The sequence below is a fragment of the Pelophylax lessonae genome (assembly GCF_965119305.1).
Source record: "Pelophylax lessonae genome assembly, chromosome: 13".
Taxonomy (NCBI): domain Eukaryota; kingdom Metazoa; phylum Chordata; class Amphibia; order Anura; family Ranidae; genus Pelophylax; species Pelophylax lessonae.
In genome coordinates this window covers 13,355,728-13,379,939 of record NC_138780.1, presented here as the reverse complement: position 1 = coordinate 13,379,939, position 24,212 = coordinate 13,355,728, and the positions used below count along the sequence as shown (strand labels likewise).

Genomic DNA, 24,212 nt, shown 5'->3' with positions numbered 1-24,212 from the left:
AGACTAGACTAACAAAACAAGATAAACACCATATATGTGCGCATATGTATCTCAAAATATTCCCGTATACTGATACTGGGTGCGTATAAAGGAACACACATGCCAACATATATGTACACTGACATAGAAGACCATAAGAGATGAGGAAGATGTAAATATATGCTGACAACATGTAAAATATATAGACTGGTACATACATAAAAACAAAGTTTTAAATCAAAGTGCCAACCTCCAATTCCTCATTCAAGCCATCGGGGGACATAGAGTTTTTATTGTATTATGAACCTTATTCACTTTTATAAATGTTTATTAGATATGTACAATTCATGGATATATATGAATGTTTGGATCAGACTTGTATAAAGTACTCGAAATTTCTACTTGAGTAAAAGTACAAGTGCTCGATCAAAAAATTACTTGAGTAGAAGTGGAAGTGCTCGCAGAAAAAGTTACTTAAGTAGAAGTACTAAAGTATTCAACATTTTTTTTACTTAAGTATTTCAAGTAGTTTTTTCAAAAAATTTGCTACTTAAGTACTAAAAGTAAAAAGTACCAGTAGTTTTGAAAAAAAATTTCTACTCAAGTACTGAAAGTAGAAGTACAAGTACTGTGTTATGTAGTTATTAAAGAAATAAGTCAAAAGTTTGAACATCATATTGTTTTTATTATTTCAAATGATTTATTCAAATGATTAACCTGTGTTTGTTAGTAGTTTCTTGATGCACTTTAAGCGCTGTAGCACCATTTATTTGTTTGTTTCATATTTTCTTTTTATTGGAAAGATTTGGTATAGCAGCTTTTATTATACACAGCCTTTATTTTCGTATGCGCTGATTTACAAATGACATTATACACCTTTTTTTCAGCTTTATGCAACCTGCCATCTACTGTTCTGGCAGTGGTAATTTTTTTAAAAGTAACGAGTAACTATGCAGCACAAAAAAAAAATACTTGAGTAGAAGTATCGAAATCATCGAAAAAATGTAGTGAAGTAAAAGTAGAAGTAGGAGAAAAAAATTCTACTTTAGGAAAGTACAGATACCGCATTTCGGTACTTAAGTACAGTACTTAAGTAGTTCTACTTCGTTACTATACATCTCTGCATATTATTGCCCCTGATTACAGGCTCTCTATTGTCATGTCCCTTTAAGAAATAGTGAGGGGAGGAGCCGCTATATTGTTATATAAATGAGGGCAAAGGATCTCTGGGGTGTTGAGATCTGAAGAAGGAGGCTACGCCTCCGAAACGTTGTCCTTAGCAACCCCATGCAAGTCATGCTCTGGGTCCCGATCGTGGAGTCTCCCTCTGCTTAACCGCATTGTCATTTTCTCTGAGCGGCTACAGCATCCGGCTCTTGGAGGGTGTGCAGCGGCGGCTGGACCGTGCGCAGGCGCACCACATCGAGTCTCCTTGAGTAATCCGAGGTGGTTGGCTTAGCCGTACGATACTCACTGACTAGTGCAGGACGAACAGCTGAGCCGCCGAGGCTAGGAGGAGAGAGCCCTGTAAACATCATCGGGGGATATTTATATCCATGCATGACTTCCTATCTGTTTGTGAGTACCTGTTTTTATGGCTTCTATTAACTTCAAATAAATGGTGTTACACTAGGGCGGTGTGCGCTCTGTTCCTTTATTTTTTGTACAGCTGCTTTGCCTCATATCCCATGGAGAGTTAGGAGAGCTGCCACGCTTCATTCATGTGTTTCACCACAGGCCATATTACAAGATTCCCCAGCTTGAGAATCAATCTCCAGGATCTGCGCAGGGACTGGTAATGTGTGTTTTCTCTGTGCTTAGTTACTATACATCTCTGTATCTGGGCCTACCCTGGAACTCCTCACCCTGAGAACACCTGAGTACTAATTTCCTTCAAATCGTCCCCTTAAAGGGATCATTAGCCAAATTGTGGGGAAATATACCTGGCATCCTGTACAGAGGGTAACTGGTGATTCAATTCAAGATCAAAATGTAGTATCTAAAGTCTGCTAATATTGTGTATATTATTGTAAGGTATTGTTTTTTTTTTTTTTTTTATCAGATGTGATGAGTGAAGAACCCTGCAGAGAAAAAAATATAACTAGCGCTGTGGGAGGAGCCATCACCCTACAAGTTGGTCACACTGGGGTCCTAACCATTATTTGGAGTTTTAATGAAAAAGGAGAGGCTATCGCCACAACAACACCAGGAGGACCACCTGTAATTGCAGATAACCAATTTAAAGGAAGACTGAGCAGCACATCTGATGGATCCCTGACAATATCTGAGCTAAAACTGGAAGACCAAAGGACCTACCGAGCACAAATCATCACACTAACTGGGACACAAAATTGCTTCTATCATCTCACCGTGTTCAGTAAGTGTCCCTGGAATTTGTTTTTATAATATAATCAATGGCATCTTATATCAGACACTGTCTATTCTATTTCCATTCTTAAATAATCATGTAAAGGGATCAGCTTCTGTAGGTATTTTTTTTATTGTGCAGTAATGCTGAGACAAAACAAGTCAGTATAATCTCCCATTACAGCTGAAGGCAAAACTTTAGTTTTAGATAGAGTGGAGAGGGATTAGAACCCCTGTCAGGTTTTTATTATTGTCTGTGTCCCCCATTACTGAGATTCACCCTCTCTATTTGTCCTGGAGACCATAATCACCGAAAGTGAAAGAAAATCCCAAATTTTGGGTTGTCACCCGAACAGGAATAGAGGGGAGATCTTCCAATGGGGACACTAGTTCTGGTGGCAACCAGGGATTCCCTCACTTCCTGTTTTGGCTATGGGACAGGAAGTTAAGAAAAATCTCCCCGATGGGACACAGATAGCAAAAAAAAAAAAAAAAAATAATAATAAAATGGTTATAATCCTCCTGTACTCTATCCAAAAAGAAAAAAAATGCCTTTAGTTTTAATTTACACACTTCACAGATCACCTAGTTCATGACCTGACACTTCCGGGTCTGGGACGCACACATGTACCCCATAGTTGCCAACATTTGAAAAAAATTTCCAGGGACACTTTGCAGCACAGCTATCAATTATTTACCACACCCACTTCCCTGAAGCTCCGCCCACTCTGCATAATTAATCTCCGCCTACTTATCAGATTATAGGGTCTACTTCATAAAGAGAGAATTACAGGAAATTGAAAAGGGAATTGAAAACTTGAGGCCAAAGTAGCAGAGTTGGAATTATTCTCCCATTCAGCTGCACTACTTCTGCTTAAAGTTTAAAATTCTCATCACAATTCCCTGCAATTCTAAAGTGTCAGCTTGTCGGAAGGTGCTCTGCCTCCCCCTGCTGGCGGATTTCGGAAAGTGCACCATGCTGACACCCTGCCTCCGGTGACACGTTAAATTTGCGACAAACGGGAAGAGTGAGTGGGCACCGAGAGAGAGACAACCTGCTGCCAGAACTACAACACCTAGCTGGGGTGAGAGCGACATTGTGTGGAACAAAATTAAAAAAAAAAAAAAAAATGTTTTTTTTTTTTTTTAAATGATTTACATTGTCCCTGATTAACAGGGACAGTGTAAATTACCCAGGACAGGCTCCTATTTGCCGGTATTGTCCCGGGAAAAACGGGACAGTTGGCAGGTATGGTACCCCTGCAGTGGGTACCACGGATTTGATGTCCACCGACACCCGCCGATTACACAAGACACAGGCAGAAACGACAATTGTAAACAAGGCAGATTGTCATTCTGTCAGAAGGGAAGGTGTTGATCCTGTGTTTCTGCTAAGCAGGAACCCGGATCTTTGCCTACCCCTTGTTAAAGTACCTCCCACAAAGTGAGTAAGCACAACCTAGGAACACATTTAACCCTCTTATTTAGGAACACATGTGTTCATGCAGCAAGCCCATCCCCCACACAGTTAGAAAGCACCCCCTAGAGACACATTTAACCCTTTGATCGCCCCTGATGTTAACCCCTTCCCTGCCAGCTCATTATTACAGTGACAGTGCATATTTTTAGCACTGATTACTGTAGTAATGTCACTGGTCTCCCCCAAAAGTGTTAGTTAGGTGCCCAATCTGTCAACCACAATATCGCAGTCCCGCTATAAGTCGCTAATGCCACCATTACTAGTAAAAAAAACAATTTTAAAAATGAAATAAAAATATCCCATAGTTTGCAGATGCAATAACTGTTGCGCAAACCAATCAATAAATATACGCTTATTGGGAATTGTTACCAAAAAGTTGTAGCAGAATACATATTGGCCTAAGTTGAAGAAACTGGATTTTTTTTATTGTTCATTGGATATGTTTTATAGCAGAAAGTAAAAAATGTTGTTTTTTTTTTTTTTATTCAGAATTGTCGTTTTTTTTTTTGTTTATAGCAGAAAAAATAAAAATCTCACAGGTGATCAAATACCACCAAAAGAAAGCTCTGTTTGTGGGGGAAAAAAAGGACATCAATTTTATTTCGGTACAGCGCCGCACGACCGCGCAATTGTCAGTTATTATAACTGAGTGCCGAATCGCAAAAAATGGCCTGGTCATGAAGGGGGGTAAACTTTCCGGAGCTTGAGTGGTTCGCAATCACTAGCCTAGGGGAGTGTTTTCTAACTGTGGGGGGGATGGGCTTGTAATATCAACACAGAGACCTGTGTTTCTAAATAGGAGGAACACAGGCGCTCTGTGTTGATACCAGAGAGAACAACGGTCTGCTGTGTTTACAACAGCAGACCGCTGTTCTTTCTTCACAGGGAGTGATCGCAGCTGCCGGCCTCGCACCTCGGTTTCCCCGCTGGCGAGTGGGCGCGGGCGCATGACTCCAGCGGCGCGCGTGCGCCTACAGGAGCGCTCCCAGGAACCTGGCGACCTGCCCCTGTATAACTACAGCGGCTGGTCGGCAAGTGGTTAATAACAATGGACAAAGTACAGGTTTGCTTGAACATTTCATTTATCTCAGCACACTGTTCAATAAAGCTGAACTCCAGGTAAACAGAGATATACACAAAAAGAAGAGCTGTTCTACCTGCCAAAGGATTTTCATTCCTGTCCATCCAGTCCTGAGATGTATGCAGCTCTGTCACACAGCACAGCCCCATCTAGCAGGACAGGGGACCTGATTTTTTTTCTCCTACAGTTCAATAACACTTACAGGTCTTGTCCTTCCCTCAGCCTATGATTGGATAGTGAAAGAAGAAGCAGCAGACTGATGAACTCATCTTTCTGTCACTCTGCTCTCTCCTCCTATCAGCTTGCCCCTTGTTAGCCAATGAGCACTGCTAAACAAATTATTGGTTTTTCACTCTCCTACCTCTGACTCTATTGTATAGGGACTGTGAAAAGATTGTGAAAGATTGCTAAGAATATTGCTAATACTAGTTTGCATCTAAAAAAAAATAAATAAAAAACACATTGTATGTGACTTTGTATTAAAGAATGCAAAGCCACTTTAATTTGTGTCCTGCAAAATGCAATGTCCATTTAAAAAGCCACAGGGCCTTAGTGGTCCTTTGATTGTCCTGTTCAGCTTTTTTTTTTTTTTTTAATTAACATTTATTTACAAAACAGAATTATAATATTATAAACATAAATTTTGCAGCGCTCAAATGTTAAAGTGAGTACAGTGGGATACACACTAAGTGCCGGTTCGCACTTGTGCGATGCGGGAACGCTGCAAATATGCAGCGTGTTCCCGCATTGCATCCGCACCTCTGGCAGTTCACACTGCCATATGCGATACGCAGGGGGTGTCAATTAAAAGTTAACGACACCCTCAGTTGCTATCGCAAATCGCAAGTGTGAACCACTGTGCGATCCGATTCTACTGCGGCTCAAAAAAAGCCTCATGTGCGAGTTTGGTGCGGATACAGTGCGAATTCAGCCATACAAAGTGTATGGCTGAACTCGCATCTGCACATCAGATCGCATGTAATTAGGAGCAGTTCGCTCCGAATTACATGCGATCTCCGCAAACGCGGAAGTGTGAACCGGCACGGAAATGCAAAAATAAAGTCCAATATTCAAAGTTAACCAAAAAAAAAAAAAGGGAAGGTAACAAGTCCCACATAGAAGAGTGAATACTTGTGATAAATCCCACTCCCAAAAAGAGAATATAATTCGCTCACCAGATGGCATGGACCCAAAGTACCTTACAGCAATTGGGTCATGCAGGCTGAAAGTGATGATCTCCTTGGAACAGATGGCAGAGGCTTCCATGAATTCTCCTCCAAATGGTGGATATAGGAAGGTCACTCAAGGATGGTACACGTATGGATATCTGGAAATCCCCACTCAGAAAGGTGTATATGGGATAAATCGAAAAGACACCATAGCGTGATACCGTTTAACCACTTTACCACCGGAGGATTTTGCTGTCTTACGTCTGGGCCACTTTTTGCAATTCGGCGCTGTGCGACTTTAACTGACAATTGCGCGGTCGTGCGACGTTGTACCCAAACGAAATTTACGTCCTTTTTTCCCCACAAACAGAGCTTTCTTTTGGTGGTATTTGATCACCTGTGCGTTTTTTACTTTTTGCGCTATAAACAAAAAAAGAGCATTTATTTTGAAAAAATAACAATATTTTTCCCATTTTTTTATATGAAATTACCCCCCCCCCCCCCAAAAATGTAAAAATCAAATTTTTTTTAAATTTTTGGCCAATTTGTTTTCTGCTACCTATGTTTGGTAAAAAAAAAATCGCAATAAGCGTATTTTGATTGGTTTGCGCAAAAGTTATTGCGTTTACAAACAAAGGGAAAGATTTTTGTCATTTTTGGTGTTTTTTTTTTTTAACGCGTAATGGCGGCGATCTGCGATTTTTTTTGCGGGACTGCGACATTGCGGCTGACAGATCGGACCCTTGACTGACATTTTTGACACTTTTGGGGTTACCAGTGACATTACTGCAGTAATCAGTGCTATACATATGCACTGTTACTGTAAAAATGACACTGGCAGGGAAGGGGTTAATTTTATTGGAGAGGGAGGGGTTAATGTATGCCTGGTGCTTACTGACGTGTGTGGGGGGAGGTGACTGTGTGACACAGGGACAGATCGAGGGTTCAACTATGCTGAACCCTGCAATCTGACCCTGCCTGTCACTTCAGAGATCCGCCCGCTTTGTTTACACAGGCGGGCGGATCTCGACACTCGATTCTCCGACGATCGGGGAAGAGCAGCGGCAATCGCCACTGCTCCTCCCCTGGCCCGACTCCCGCTGTGACTGAATACAGCGGGAGCGAGCCTCCGGCGGCGCGCGCGCGCCGCCGAGAAAAGGGAGTGTCTGACGACGTAGGTCTACGTCGTCAGACGATAACGAACCACTTTGCCGCAGTAGGCTCAACGTGAGCAGACGGCAAGTGGTTAAATGGTTTATTAAAGCAAAGAAAGTAATGCACTTACAATGGATCAGATGGTACGAAGCATTCAATACAATTCGGCAGTCTTGGCAATCCTCTTTTTTTTTTTTGGTTAACTTTGAATATTGGACTTTATTTTTGCATTTTAGTGTGTATCCCACTGTACTCACTTTAACATTTGAGCGCTGCACAATTTATGTTTATATTTGGTTGCCATCACAGTCTGTTGGAGTGTCAGAGGCTATTTGTTCACTATTTTTGTTAGCGCAGTATTTTCTACCACAATTAAGAATTATAATATTCACAGATTTCATATAATCTATAATGACATGAAAGGTCAGTTCTAGCACCAGGGATTAGGAGTTGTAATACTTTTCTGGAGAGACGTCTACAATGTTACCTGCTTCTTCCCTCCAGGTAACCTAACAGATAAGGATATAATCATCAACTCCAATGTAAGTGATCATAATAATACATGTGAGGTCAACTTGACGTGTTCAGTGAACTCAATGGTTGGAAGCAATGTGACCGTCACTTGGAGTAGTATGAACAGCAGTAACATTACCGGAACATGGAACGTTGTGTTTGTACCTCCCAGTAATATCAACTTCACCTATATATGTACCGCAGAAAATCCGGTCAGTAAAATCTCGAAGACTGTGGTTCCCCGGGTATACTGCAACAATGGTAAGTACATTATCAATGCAATTTATTAAAAATCATATTTAAAAGTGAACCCATTCTTTGTCCATGAAGACCAATAAAACTCAGTTTTACTTAAAGGGTAACTCAACTTTCATGGGGAAAAAAATCAGCAATTAAAGAAAAAAAACAATATACATTGCATTGCGAAAGTATTCAGCCCCCTTGAACTTTTCAAAACTTTGCCACATTTCAGGCTTCAAAAATAAAGATATATATATGAATTTTTTTGTATATTTCAAACTTTGTTACCAAATAAAAAACTGAAAAATTGGGCGTGCAAAATTATTCAGCCCCTTTACTTTCAGTGTAGCAAACTCTCTCCAGAAGTTCAGTGAGAATCTCTGAATGATCCAATGTTGACCTAAATGACTAATGATGATAAATAGAATCCACCTGTGTGTAATCAAGTCTCTGTATAAATGCACCTGCACTGTGATAGTCTCAGAGGTCCGTTTAAAGCACAGAGAGCATCATGAAGAACAAGGAACACACCAGGCAGGTCCGAGATACTGTTGTGGAGAAGTTTAAAGCCGGATTTGGATACAAAAAGATTTCCCAAGCTTTAAACATCCCAAGGAGCACTGTGCAAGCGATAATATTGAAATGGAAGGAGTATCAGACCACTGAAAATCTACGAAGACCTGGCCGTCCCTCTAAACTTTCAGCTCATACAAGGAGAAGACTGATCAGAGATGCAGCCAAGAGGCCCATGATCACTCTGGATGAACTGCAGAGATCTACAGCTGAGGTGGGAGACTCTGTCCATAGGACAACAATCAGTCGTATACTGCACAAATCTGGCCTTTATGGAAGAGTGGCAAGAAGAAAGCCATTTCTTAAAGATATCCATAAAAAGTGTTGTTTAAAGTTTACCACAAGCCACCTGGGAGACACCAAACATGTGGAAGAAGGTGCTCTGCTCAGATGAAACCAAAATCAAACATTTTGGCAACAATGCAAAACGTTATGTTTGGCGTAAAAGCAACACAGCTCATCACCCTGAACACACCATCCCCACTGTCAAACATGGTGGTGGCAGCATCATGGTTTGGGCCTGCTTTTCTTCAGCAGGGACAGGGAAGATGGTTAAAATTGATGGGAAGATGGATGGAGCCAAATACAGGACCATTCTGGAAGAAAACCTGATGGAGTCTGCAAAAGACCTGAGACTGGGACCGAGATTTGTCTTCCAACAAGACAATGATCCAAAACCTAAAGCAAAATCTACAATGGAATGGTTCACAAATAAACATATCCAGGTGTTAGAATGGCCAAGTCAAATTTCAGACCTGAATCCAATGGAGAATCTGTGGAAAGAACTGAAAACTGCTGTTCACAAACGCTCTCCATCCAACCTCACTGAGCTCGAGCTGTTTTGCAAGGAGGAATGGGCAAAAATTTCGGTCTCTCGATGTGCAAAACTGATAGAGACATACCGCAAGCGACTTACAGCTGTAATCGCAGCAAAAGGTGGCGCTACAAAGTATTAACTTAAGGGGGCTGAATAATTTTGCACGCCCAATTTTTCAGTTTTTTATTTGTTAAAAAAGTTTGAAATATCCAATAAATTTAGTTCCATTTTACTTACCATTTTCCATTTTTCCGTTTACTTGATGCAACCCCATTGTGTCCCACCTGTTGTTGATTCTTCAAAAAAAATTAGTTTTATATCTTTAAGTTTGAAGCCTGAAATGTGGCAAATGGGCAAAAAGTTCAAGGGGGCCTAATACTTTCGCAATGCACTGTGTATATATATATATATATATATATATATATATATATATATATATATATATATATATATATATAAATCATTTGTGGTATACACTGATCTCAACAAACTGTAAAAAGCAAAAATCTCCCTCTGCCATATGTACTATTAACTATACTACACTGCACTATCTGTTAAACTCACTACACTCTCCCTGAAGAAATTCCACTTATAAATCACCCACTGGCCAAGGGATTCAAACCCACAGCCTCTCAATTGCAAGCCTAATAATTCTACCACCTATGCCACCCTCAAGCCTGCTTAGGCTGAACACACTCTCCCTGCCTAACTAACTAATTTCTATCTTACCCTACACACAGTACATGGCAGCCGCCCCTGAGCCATGATTGGCTAAAGGCACCTGCCTTTGGCCAATCATGGATCAGATAATATGATTGGCCAAAGCATGGAGATCAGAGTCCATGCTTTGGCCAATAACATAATGCACTGACAGTGCGCAGTGCATTATGGATGCGAGAACTTGAAGTTCCCGCGAAGAAGCCCATTTGTTCGCCATTCGAACTTAGGTTCGACTCGAGCACGAAGCCCATTCCTATTAATTATACCACACATGTGATGTTTCACCATGAACAGTAGAGTAAGAGCAATAATTCTAGGACCATATTTCTTAGGTAACTCTAAACTAATAACCTGTAAATGCTTTTAAACCGTCACCTATGGACCATTTTGGGGTACTGGCTTGCAAATTTTTGAGGCCTGATATGTCTGATATCTATTTACTCGATGCAACCCCATTGTTTTTATTAAACCAAAAATTGGCCATTATTTTATGCTTGTTTGCATTAAAAACTATATTTCGTGTATTGTTTTCTGAAAATATGCATTTGATAAACATTTGCACAAATATCATTCACCATAAAATTGCAACTGCCACTTTATTCTACAGGGCTTTTCTTTTTTTTTTTTTTCAGAAAATACACTGCTCAAAAAAATTAAAGGAACACTTTTTAATCAGAGTATAGCATCAAGTCAATTAAACTCTGGGGATATTGATCTAGTCAATTAAGTAGCAGAGGGGGTTGTTAATCAGTTTCAGCTGCTTTCGTGTTAATGAAATAACAACAGGTGCACTAGATGGGAAACAATGAGACAATCTCCAAAACAGGAATGGTTTTACAGGTGGAGGCCCCTGACATTTTTTTCCCTACTCCTCTTTTCTGACTGTTTTTCACTAGTTTTGCATTTGGCCAGGGTCAGTGTCACTACTGGTAGTATGAGGAGATACCTGGACCCTATAGAGTTTGCACAGGCAGTCCAACTCCTCCAGGATGGCACATCAATACGTGACATTGCCAGAAGGTTTGCTGTGTCTCCCAGCACAGTCTCAGGAGCATGGAGGAGATTCCAGGAGACAGGCAGTTACTCTAGGAGAGCTGTACAGGGCTGTAGAAGGTCCTTAACCCATCAGCAGGACCGCTATCTGCTACTTTGTGCAAGGAGGAACAGGATGAGCACTGCCAGAGCCCTACAAAATGACCTCCAGCAGGCCACTGGTGTCAATGTCTCTGACCAAACAATCAGAAATCAACTTGATAAGAGTGGCCTGAGGGCCTGACTTCCTCTAGTGGTCCCTATGCTCACTGCCCGGCACTGTGAAGCTCAACTGGCATTTGCCATTAAACACCAGAATTTGCCACTGGCACCCTGTGCTTTTCACAGATGAGAGCAGGTTCACCCTGAGTACATGTGACAGATGTTAAGGGGTCTGCAGAAGCCACGGAGAACGTTATGCTGCCTGTAACATCGTTCAGCATGACCGGTTTGGTGGTGGGTCAGTGATAGTCTGGGGAGGCATATCTATGGAGAGATGCATAGATCTCTACAGGCTAGACAATTGCACCCTGACTGCCATTAGGTATCAGAATGAAATCTTTGGACCCATTGTCAGACCCTTTGCTGGTGCAGTGGGTCCTGGGTTCCTCCTGGTACACGACAATGCCCGGCCTCATGTGGTGAGAGTATGCAGCCAGTTCCTGGAGGATGAAGGAATTGATACCATAGAATGGCCCCCACGTTCGCCTGACCTAAATCTAATAGAACACCTCTGGGACATTATGTTTCCATCCATCCAACGCCCCCAGGTTGCACCTCAGTCTGTTCAGGAGCTCAGTGATGTCCTGGTCCAGATCTGGGAGGAAATATCCCAGGACACCATCTGTCGTTTCATTAGGAGCATCCCCCAACGTTGTCAGGCATGCATACAAGCACGTGGGGGGCCATACAAACTACTGAGGACTATTTTGAGTTGCTAAAAATGAAATTTCAGCAAAATGGACTAACCTGCTGCATCATTTTTTCATTTTCGGGTTGTCTTTGAATTCCGCCCTCTGTAGGGTGATAATTTTCATTTCCATCAAACGATGTGGCTTCCTTTCCTTCCTAACATATTATCCAGTCCATACCAGTATAGATCCTAACACATTACCCAGTCCATACCGGTATAGATCCTAACACATTGCCCAGTCCATACTAGTATAGATCCTAACACATTACCCAGTCCATACCAGTATAGATCCTAACACATTACCCAGTCCATACCAGTATAGATCCTAACACATTACCCAGTCCATACCATTATAGATCCTAACACATTACCCAGTCCATACCAGTATAGATCCTAACACATTACCCAGTCCATACCAGTATGGATCCTAACACAATACCCAGCCCATACCAGTATAGATCCTAACATATTACCCAGTCCATACCAGTATAGATCCTAACACATTACCCAGTCCATACCAGTATAGATCCTAACACATTACCCAGTCCATGCCAGTATGGATCCTAACACATTACCCAGTTCATACCAGTATAGATCCGAACACATTACCCAGTCCATGTCAGTATAGATCCTAACACATTATCCAGTCCATACCAGTATAGATCCTAACACATTACCCAGTCCATACCAGTATAGATCCTAATACATTACCCAGTCTATATCAGTATAGATCCTAACACATTATCCAGTCCATACCAGTATAGATCCTAACACATTACCCAGTCCATACCAGTATAGATCCTAACACATTACCCAGTCCATGCCAGTATAGATCCTAACACATTACCCAGTCCATATCAGTATAGATCCTAACACATTACCCAGTCCATACCAGTATAGATCCTAACACATTACCCAGTCCATACCAGTATAGATCCTAACACATTACCCAGTCCATACCAGTATGGATCCTAACACATTACCCAGTCCATACCAGTATAGATCCTAACACATTACCCAGTACATACCAGCATAGATCCTAACACATTACCCAGTCCATACCAGTATGGATCCTAACACATTATCCAGCCCATACCAGTATAGATCCTAACACATTACTCAGTCCACACCAGTATAGATATCCAGCATGGGATTTTTCCCCATTGAGATCTGATGTACTTTCAAAGCATTCCTTTAATTTTTTTGAGCAGTGTATATATGTAGAGCCACCCCCCAAAGAGCGGAAGCTCTGCAGAGGACACGGCCGACAGCCACTATGAAATGATTGGGAAGTGACATCACCCATAGACTTAGTATGGGGGCTTCCGTTGTTGGCTGTGTCTTCTGCACCCGCCTCCACAGCGAAGCCGTGGCTGACAGCTCAGCGCGGAAAAAAGCTACACGAGCTATTTATATGCATTTGTCGGGCATAGGACAGTCTATTAAAATCGATGGGCTGCCCTATGCGTGTCACACGAAAAAACGTGCACAAAAAAACATGCAAAAAAAAGCCTATTTATAAAAACACTAGGTGCGAATACAGCTTTGAACTTTACAAAAAGGCATCATGGAAAACTGTTTGGAGGTTTCCTTTAAAAACCTCTGGCGGCCACAGAACTTATTAAGAGTTGATATTGTACCAATATGTGTTTTTATGGGCGCTACTCATTGTTTTGTCATGGTGCACATCTGGCAACTTTTCAAAAAGTTTGAGAACAATGACATCATGTTACTTTGGCTATGAGTAAGGCTATGGACGAAACGCGTTAGAGTTTTACCATGTTGTACACTGCTCTCATGCTGGAATAAATCGCATCAAAAGGAAGCATTTGTGTGCCGGCTTTTCTTGTTACTTCTGCAAATAGTTGTGGCTGTTATATATTAATATTATTATCATAATTTCACAGAGAAAAAGAAGACGGAGCACATTCAGGGCCGTGATAGGTACTATATTGGAATTGCTGTCTCTGGTATCATCGTGTTTATAGTCATAGTACTTGTTTGCATCTGGCTTTATTGTAGAAAAAAAAAAAGTAAGTTTACTAACTATTAATTCTGTTATATTATGTATAGTACTGTATATCTTCCTTGACACGGCAGCAGGGCCATAAACCAGCAATTAGAAGGGCTGAAAGAAAAGTCAATCAGTGTTGGGGTAGTTACTCAAAAAATGTAACTAGTTACTTCTGTAAATTGTAATGAGATTACTTTACTAGTTACTGCATTTGAAAAGTAACTTCACTACTTATTACTTTACTTTCCTCTTTCTTAATTGACCGTGTAGAAGAAGATACATGACACTCTTTCTGCATAGAGTTTATTGTATATGCACAGGCTTTGGGAAACATGAGAACAAAACCTGAAAAAACAGAATAAAACATAAAGTGCAACAAAAAGTCATAAACTTCATCCCTCTCTATTCTTCCAAATAACGATTGTATCGCACGGCTTGGGTAACGCAGGAAAGCGCGTTCCTATAGCCTACTAAAGTAGTGTAGTTACCCCCTATAGCCTAGTAAAGTAGTGTAGTTACCTCCTATAGCCTAGTAAAGTAGTGTAGCAGGGGCGTAACTACAGGGTTTGCAGGGGTTGCAATTGCAACCGGGCCCCATGCTTCAGGGGGCCCGTGCAGCTCCACTGTATACCTGGATAGGAGGGGCGGGGGGGGGGCAGCATGTAGAGAAATCACTGTCCTCCTTTTTCCTCCTGTAGCTGCAGGAAGAAAATGGAGGAGATTGGTTCCTCTGTATGCTGCCCCTGCCACCCCTCCTATCCAGTTCACTTGTGTTCTGCTGTCTCTGGGCCCCTGTGTGCTCCTCTGGTCCCCCCCCCCCCCCCACTGGGCCAACTGCAGAACTTGTGAAAGGGTCCCACTGTGGGAACGTAATAAAGGGCCCCGCAACGAGAGTGAAGGGCCCCAGGATCAGTGGGAGGAGCCCCAGGCTTAATGGGAAGGGCCCCGGCCAGGTGTCCGGGGGGCCCTGCATGGTTTCTTGCACCGGGGCCCTGAAGGTTCTAGTTATGCCTCTGTAGTGTAGTTACCTCCTATATCCTAGTAAAGTAGTGTAGTTATCTCCTATAGCCTAGTAAAGTAGTGTAGTTACCTCCTATAGCCTAGTAAAGTAGTGTAGTTACCTCCTATATCCTAGTAAAGTAGTGTAGTTATCTCCTATAGCCTAGTAAAGTAGTGTAGTTACCTCCTATAGTCTAGTAAAGTAGTGTAGATACCTCCTATAACCTAGTAAAGTAGTGTAGTTACCTCCTATAGCCTAGTAAAGTAGTGTAGTTACCTCCTATAGCCTAGTAAAGTAGTGTAGTTACCTCCTATAGCCTAGTAAAGTAGTGTAGTTTCCTCCTATAGCCTAGTAAAGTAGTGTAGTTACCTCCTATAGCCTAGTAAAGTAGTGTAGTTACCTCCCATAGCCTAGTAAAGTAGTGTAGTTACCTCCTATAGTCTAGTAAAGTAGTGTAGTTACCTCCTATAGCCTAGTAAAGTAGTGTAGTTACCTCCCATAGCCTAGTAAAGTAGTGTAGTTACCTCCTATAGCCTAGTAAAGTAGTGTAGTTACCTCCTATAGTCTAGTAAAGTAGTGTAGTTACCTCCTATATCCTAGTAAAGTAGTGTAGTTACCTCCTATAGCCTAGTAAAGTAGTGTAGTTACCTCCTATAGCCTAGTAAAGTAGTGTAGTTACCTCCTATAGCCTAGTAAAGTAGTGTAGTTACCTCCTATAGCCTAGTAAAGTAGTGTAGTTTCCTCCTATAGCCTAGTAAAGTAGTGTAGTTACCTCCTATAGCCTAGTAAAGTAGTGTAGTTACCTCCCATAGCCTAGTAAAGTAGTGTAGTTACCTCCTATAGTCTAGTAAAGTAGTGTAGTTACCTCCTATAGCCTAGTAAAGTAGTGTAGTTACCTCCCATAGCCTAGTAAAGTAGTGTAGTTACCTCCTATAGCCTAGTAAAGTAGTGTAGTTACCTCCTATAGTCTAGTAAAGTAGTGTAGTTAACTCCCATAGCCTAGTAAAGTAGTGTAGTTACCTCCTATAGTCTAGTAAAGTAGTGTAGTTAACTCCCATAGCCTAGTAAAGTAGTGTAGTTACCTCCTATAGCCTAGTAAAGTAGTGTAGTTACCTCCTATATCCTAGTAAAGTAGTGTAGTTACCTCCTATAGCCTAGTAAAGTAGTGTAGTTACCTCCTATAGCCTAGTAAAGTAGTGTAGTTACCTCCTATAGTCTAGTAAAGTAGTGTAGTTACCTCCTATATCCTAGTAAAGTAGTGTAGTTACCTCCTATAGCCTAGTAAAGTAGTGTAGTTACCTCCTATAGCCTAGTAAAGTAGTGTAGTTACCTCCTATATCCTAGGAAAGTAGTGTAGTTACCTCCTATAGTCTAGTAAAGTAGTGTAGTTACCTCCTATAGCCTAGTAAAGTAGTGTAGTTAACTCCTATAGCCTAGTAAAGTAGTGTAGTTACCTCCTATAGCCTAGTAAAGTAGTGTAGTTACCTCCTATATCCTAGTAAAGTAGTGTAGATACCTCCTATAGCCTAGTAAAGTAGTGTAGTTACCTCCTATAGCCTAGTAAAGTAGTGTAGTTACCTCCTATAGCCTAGTAAAGTAGTGTAGTTACCTCCTATAGCCTAGTAAAGTAGTGTAGCAGGGGCGTAACTACAGGGTTTGCAGGGGTTGCAATTGCAACCGGGCCCCATGCTCCAGGGGGCCCGTGCAGCTCCACTGTATACCTGGATAGGAGGGGCGGGGGGGGGCAGCATGTAGAGAAATCACTGTCCTCCTTTTTCCTCCTGTAGCTGCAGGAAGAAAATGGAGGAGATTGGTTCCTCTGTATGCTGCCCCTGCCACCCCTCCTATCCAGTTCACTTGTGTTCTGCTGTCTCTGGGCCCCTGTGTGCTCCTCTGGTCCCCCCCCCCCCCCCCCACTGGGCCAACTGCAGAACTTGTGAAAGGGTCCCACTGTGGGAACGTAATAAAGGGCCCCGCAACGAGAGTGAAGGGCCCCAGGATCAGTGGGAGGAGCCCCAGGCTTAATGGGAAGGGCCCCGGCCAGGTGTCCGGGGGGCCCTGCATGGTTTCTTGCACCGGGGCCCTGAAGGTTCTAGTTATGCCTCTGTAGTGTAGTTACCTCCTATATCCTAGTAAAGTAGTGTAGTTATCTCCTATAGCCTAGTAAAGTAGTGTAGTTACCTCCTATAGCCTAGTAAAGTCGTGTAGTTACCTCCTATAGCCTAGTAAAGTAGTGTAGTTACCTCCTATATCCTAGTAAAGTAGTGTAGTTATCTCCTATAGCCTAGTAAAGTAGTGTAGTTACCTCCTATAGTCTAGTAAAGTAGTGTAGATACCTCCTATAACCTAGTAAAGTAGTGTAGTTACCTCCTATAGCCTAGTAAAGTAGTGTAGTTACCTCCTATAGCCTAGTAAAGTAGTGTAGTTACCTCCTATAGCCTAGTAAAGTAGTGTAGTTACCTCCTATAGCCTAGTAAAGTCGTGTAGTTACCTCCTATAGTCTAGTAAAGTCGTGTAGTTACCTCCTATAGCCTAGTAAAGTAGTGTAGTTACCCCCTATAGCCTAGTAAAGTAGTGTAGTTACCTCCTATAGCCTAGTAAAGTAGTGTAGTTACCTCCTATAGCCTAGTAAAGTAGTGTAGTTACCTCCTATAGCCTAGTAAAGTAGTGTAGTTACCTCCTATAGTCTAGTAAAGTAGTGTAGTTACCTCCTATAGTCTAGTAAAGTAGTGTAGATACCTCCTATAGCCTAGTAAAGTAGTGTAGTTACCAATATTAGTATTGTAACTAGTTACATTACTTAGTTACCAAAAAAAGTAATGTAGTTACTGTAATCAGTTACTTCCCGTAACTAGTCACCCCCAACACTGAAGTCAACATAAGTAAAAACAAACCTTTCTATATGACACTCAGTTATAGAGGTACAAACGTAATATTCTACTGTTTGGTGAATGCTCCAGAGTTAAGCTCCCTCACAGACTCCTCAAATCCTTGATAACTCTACTGGTGAGATCTCTACTGAGTTCCCGGGTCTGTACACCAGCTATGCCCAGTATAATAGGTTCTCCTCATCCTTTTGCTGAGTTCCCGGGTCTGTACACCTGTTGTGCCCATTATGAGGAGTTCCCACCATCCCTGTGCTGAGTTCCCGAGTCTGTACCCCTGCTGTTCCCATTATGGGGGGTTCCCACCATCCCTGTGCTGAGTTCCCCCCAGGTCTGTGCACCAGCTGTGCCCATTATGAGGGGTTCCCACCATCCTCATACTGAGTTCCTTGGTCTGTACACCTGCTGTGTTCATTATGGGGGTTCCCACCATCCCTGTGCTGAGTTCCCAGGTCTGTACACCCGCTGTGCTCATTATGAGGGGTTCCCACTATCCCTGTGCTGAGTTCCCAGGTCTGTACACCCGCTGTGCTCATTATGAGGGGTTCCCACCATCCCTGTGCTGAGTCCCCGGGTCTGTACACCTGCTGTGCCCATTATGAGGGGTTCCCACCATCCCTGTGCTGAGTTCCCGGGTCTGTACACCTGCTGTGCCCATTATGAGGGGTTCCAACCATACCTGATCTGGGTTCATGACCCTGCACACCTGCTGTGCCCATTACAAAGGGGCCCTCATCCCTGCTGAATTTTTTATTTCCCTTATCTTATGGAAAAAATGCAATAGGAGTAGCTGGAACACACAAAGGTGGCCGGGGAACCCCCAAAACTCCCCGAAAGAAATTAACACAGTTGGGAATTATGATCGGGAGATCTCACTGTTGGGGTATCCAAGACATTAAAAAGCCAGGGTCTGACTGAGCCTACTAGGCACCCTTATTAATAAAATATCTACTAAAGGTGGACTGACCTTTTAATGCAGCGGTGTCGAACTCAAATTTCATTTCGGGCCACATCAGTATTTTGGTTGCCCTCAAAGGGTTGGTTGTATCTGTAAGACTAGATATTGAGAGCACCCCACCCCCAACACCACCCCCCTTAAATTAAATATCAAGAACCCCCCCCCATAACATCAGAATTTAAGAGTCCCTCACCCTCCCTTACATCACAGTGCAACCCCCTTACCTTGTGCTGCTACCAGGAAGAAGCTGGAGGGGGAGCAGAGAAGCAGAAAATGCAGGGTCTGGAAGAAGACCATAGGAGGGCCAGAGTCTGCTAAATGCTGGGGCCGGGGGAGGCAGAGATGAGAGATGCTATGGCTGCATAGAGAGGCGCAGGATCTGTAGGAGGAGCTCTATCCTCCTCCCTGCTGCAAACTGCTGAGACAGGACAGGGCAGAGATGAACCTTTTCCAAGATGCACAGAGAAGAGCAGGATCTGGCAGAGGAGAGCTTTCCTCTCTGCTGCTGACTGCTGAGACAAGGTGGGGTTGGAGATGAGGAGGATGACACAGCTGCAGGAGAGGTGTGAGCAGGGCCGGTGCAAGGATTCTTGCCACCCTAGGCAAAATAAAAATTGCCGCCCCGCCATATGCTCTCCCACCCCCCATCCCAAGTTGCTGAAGGGGTTAAAACCAGTGGCAGCTGGTGCTCCATCGGTCGGGTAGCGGCAGACGGACCTGGCCATGAACCCCCCCCCCCCCCCTCAGTCACTCCAGAGTCCAGTCCACACCATATCCTTCCCCTGGGCGCCAGTTCACTTACCTTGTTCCTCTGGACGGCTTCCCCCTCTCGGCGGCCCTCTCCTCCCTCCTCCTCCGCCAATAGGATGCCTTCACCTTTGGCCAATTGGGAAACAGGTCTCAGGTACCGCTTTCTGATTGGCCGGGAGGAGAATCAGTGTGGCAATTGCAAATATTAATTCGCTATTGTCACACAACTGGGTGGGCTCAGGGCGCAGTGCCCTGCGCCCCGAGCCCACCCTTTTTTGAAGCCTATTAGAGCCTCTGGCTCTAACCATGTGCTTAAAAAAAAAAAACCCATTGGAATCCATGGCACCCTGCATGTAGATTTGGGGGCCGGACGAATGTATGGGGGGTGGCGCCCCTGCTCCCCTAAAGGATGGGCCGGCCGCCACTAGTGAATTACGGTAAGTCACTTACCTCGGGTCAGGCTCCGCCGGCACCTTCTGCTAAGTTGCACCCTAGGCGGCTGCCTAGGTCTCCTTATTGATAGCACCGGCCCTGGGTATGAGGGCCACATGAAATGACCTGGAGGGCCAGATTCGGCCCACAGGCCTTGTGTTTGACACTGTTTTAAAGGATAGGAGTACCTTTCTAACAACTACTGTTAAAACCACCCACCCATCCATTCCCACTTAGGTAAACTGCACTACTTCTGTCAGAATTGTATTACTGCCTCCTTTATACTATAAAATCCAGACGCATATTTGATGTCAAATATTAAAATAGTTTAATTAAACTACTCAACAGATCAGAAGTTTAAATTTTTTATTTTTTTTTGTCATTTCAGAGTGTGTGGATATGAACAAGGTAAGGAAAATCATTCAGAAATTTACAAACAATAGACATTAAATCTAAGGCCCCATTGCACACTGAGCGTTTAGCGCCAGTTCAGGTCAGAAGATACGGGTGCAAGCAGTCTGCATTCCAAGCATTTGTCCCTGCGGGCATGCGGCCCCAAACTCAAGTACAGCGCGGTGCACTGACCAGTCCCGTCCAGCCTTAGCAGCTCACAGCTTCTCATAGAACTTGACAAATGGATGGCGGCAGCCGGCAGGACTGGACAATGCACCAGTGCCCATCACCTGCCACCTGAGGCTCGGTTCACACCTATGCAGTTTGCTTTGATCCATTTCTGCAGTGCTTTTTGCGGTGCATTTTGCGTTTTTTGACACATTTTTCGCGCGTTTTTCATTTTGTGATTTTTATGCTTTTTTGTTGGCCAATTTTGTTGTTAGGTGGATTCAAAAACGCAAATTGCGGCAATAAAAACGCACTTCATGCTTTTCTGCAGCTTCTCCATTGAAGTCTCTTGAGTTTTGCTTTTAACCACTTCCATACCGCGCGATTTCTGGCGCTCCTACATGTAAAAATCATCATTTTGTTGCTAGAAAATTACTTATAACCCCCAAACATTATATATATTTTTTAGCAGAGACCCTAGGGAATAAAATGGCGGTCATTGCAACTATCTATGTCACACGGTATTTGCGCAGAAATTTTTCAAACGCGTTTTTTTGGGGAAAAAAAATGTTTTATGAATTAAGAAAAAAAAAAAACACTGAAGTTAGCCCAATTTTTTGTATAATGTGAAAGATGATGTTACACCGAGTAATTAGATACCTAACATGTCCCGCTTTAAAATTGTGCACACTCGTGGAATGACGCCAAACTATTTTGTTTTTATTTTTTATTTTTACACTTTCCCTTAATTTTTTTTTTTTTATCACTTTTATTCCTATTACAGGGAATGGAAACATCCCTTTTAATAGGAATAGTGCATGACAGGTCCTCTTTATGGAGAAATCTGGGGTCAGCAAGACCTCACATCTCTCCTACAGGCTAGAAAGACTGAAATAAAAAATAAAAAAACATCCCTTGTAATAGGAATAGTGCATGACAGGTCCTCTGTATGGAGAGATCTGGGGTCAGTAAGACCTCACATCTCTCCTACAGGCTAGAAAAAATAAAAAAACATCCCTTGTAATAGGAATAGTGCATGATAGATCCTCTTTATGGAGAGATCTGGGGTCAGTAGGACCTCAGATCTCTCCTACAGACTAGAAAGCCTGAACAAAAAAAAAAAAAAAACGAGCTCGGCTATTCAGCTGCAGTATTGAAAACTGCCAGGCTTTGCGTGACGTCATCACGTCGTGCCCGAGCCTCCGAGAGTCATAGAGACTGCCGGGGACCATCTGGTCCCCGCAGTCTCTATGGTGAAACTTCCGCCGGCGGCCGATTCCATCTCTGGCTTGCCGATCGCACATGTGAGCTAGTAGAAGCACTGGAGAGGGGATGTCCCCTCCCGCCGCCTGTAAGAACGATTAAGCGGCTGAACAGACGCTAAAATTGTTCTTATGGTGAAGGGAATCGCCGGCTGAAAAAATGATATCTGAATGATGCCTGCAGCTGCACCCATCATTCAGATATTCCCACCTAAAGCCCAGGATGTCATATGATCTACCCCAGGGGGAAGTGATTAGAAAAGTCCCTGACCCTTTCTAAAAACGCAGCAGCTGAAAAAGAAGCATAGATGTGAAATATTAAATGGACTGTACTGCGTTTCTGCAAAAAGCATTAAAAAAAGCATAGGTGTGAACTAAGCCTTAGCCCCCTATTCACACCGGACAGGTCAAATCGCATGACAAGTCACTCCCCATTGTTGGCAATGGCACTGGCACAAGTCGGTGCGATGCCCACTTTGCGGTGCCGCATCGATTTGAAAAGTAGTTCCTGCATTACTTTTGGCGATTTCAGGTGCAACTTGCATAGACATCTGCGCATGAAGCCGCACAGATGCCTTCCGAGTCGCACCTGAAGTCGCGCTGACATGCGACTTTGAAATTGAGCGATTTCAGAAGAAGTCACACAATTTCAAAGCCGCATTTAATGTGAACAAGGGCTTAATGCCCGAGACTCATGCACTGGGGCTAAACACGAAGTGCGCATGGGGCCTAAAATAGTAAAAAAAAAATTGGTTTGATTGCAATAGCTACTGTACAGTACTTCAAACATTGTGACAATTCCGTACAAATTGAAAAAAACAAATGAAACCTTATTACTATTTTATTCACGATGAGTCAAGATGACTTGAATTGCTTTGAAATACCATATACATGTAAAGCATCTTTTCAAGTTCAAATATAACTGTCCCCACTTTCTCTGTGCAAACGTTCAATTCGAGAGATTTCAAGCAACCTCTGCTGTGCTTTCTCCTTGGAAAATCCATAGTGCTCTGGGAATTCTTTGTCATGGGAGTGGCCTGTATTAAATATTTGGTAATTATTTTATATAAGTTGATAGAAAACCACTCAAAAATGTAGTAAGTTCAAATTACCGTAAATAACGAAATGCAATTGGCACTAAATGTTTATAGTTTTCCATTAAAGTGTGCCTGTGTGTTATAACTAGTGGGATTGTGGATCCTCTGGTGGAGGTTAGTGCCCTAAAAAGGGCCAAGACACAAAGTCAAAGGAGATGCCTGGTGTACATGCGCACCATACAAAATGTGATGGCCTTTGCTGAAGGACAGCTCCCAGCAGTGCCGGTGTAACGTTAAAAAACCATACCCCGTGGAGAAACCATACCCTCGTCACTTCCGGGCTGAAACAGCTGAGCAGCGCAGCAGTGCGCATGCTCAGAGTCCCGGATACGTGATTGAACATTAAAGAATGAGACAAGTGCGCATGCTCGGTGGGCATGAAATTCTCACGGCACTGTGTCTAATGTAAATCTTGCGGCGCTTACATTAAAACAGCTCATCTGAAACGTAAATCATCTCCGCTCTTCGCCCTGTCACTGCCCTGATCTCCGGTAATAAATATGAAAGCGGTGGCGGGTGTATGTGATGTAAATGTGACGGCGATCGTGGCTCCGTGATCCGCTTTTATATTTATTACCGGAGATGAGGGCAGTGACAGGGCGAAGAGCGGAGATGATTTACGTTTCAAATGAGCTGTTTTGATGTAAGCGCCGCAAGTGTAACTACCGTGAGAAATCCATACCCTCCGTAGCGGAACCGGAAGTGACTAGGGTATGGTTTTCTCACGGGTATGGATTTTTCACGGAACACCGGGACAAGGTCATCTAGAGCAGCCTTTTTCAACCAGCGTGCTGCGGCACACTGGTGTGCCGCCAGAGGTTCTAAGGTGTGCCACAGGATCATGGGAGAGAAGGGCTATCAGATGAGCCCTATCTCCCGATCCCCTGGCAAACTGTACATCAGCACTGATAAAGGGCTCAGTCAGCCTCAAAAGTGAAAGTAAAGGGGGGTAAGTGTGCTGTGCTCTCTGCTTCCCCCTACAGTGCCAACAATTTATGGCGCAATTTTGCGTGTGTTCCGCGACACACAGTAACGTGACTCAAGCCTTGAATAGGGATGCCTCAAGACTGAAAATGCTTTTCAAGGGCGCCCCAACTGGAAAAAGGTTGAGAAACACTGATCTAGAGCCCAGGGTGAACATGCCAAATTACACCCCCCCCCCCTTAGGATGTATGAGCATTATGTGTCAGCAAAAATCCCCCCCCCCCAAAAAA

General features: G+C 43.1%; 1 protein-coding gene across 1 annotated transcript in view; it reads left to right on the top strand.

Annotated features, from left to right (window-relative positions):
* Nucleotides 1-24,212, top strand: part of LOC309569087 (NACHT, LRR and PYD domains-containing protein 6-like) — a 179,654-nt gene that overhangs the window by 52,850 nt on the left and 102,592 nt on the right. The window contains exons 2-4 of the mRNA XM_082274851.1: nt 2,042-2,356; nt 7,736-8,005; nt 20,467-20,486. Of these exons, the coding sequence (XP_082130977.1) occupies nt 2,042-2,356; nt 7,736-8,005; nt 20,467-20,486 (605 nt within the window). The remainder of the gene's footprint in view (nt 1-2,041; nt 2,357-7,735; nt 8,006-20,466; nt 20,487-24,212) is intronic.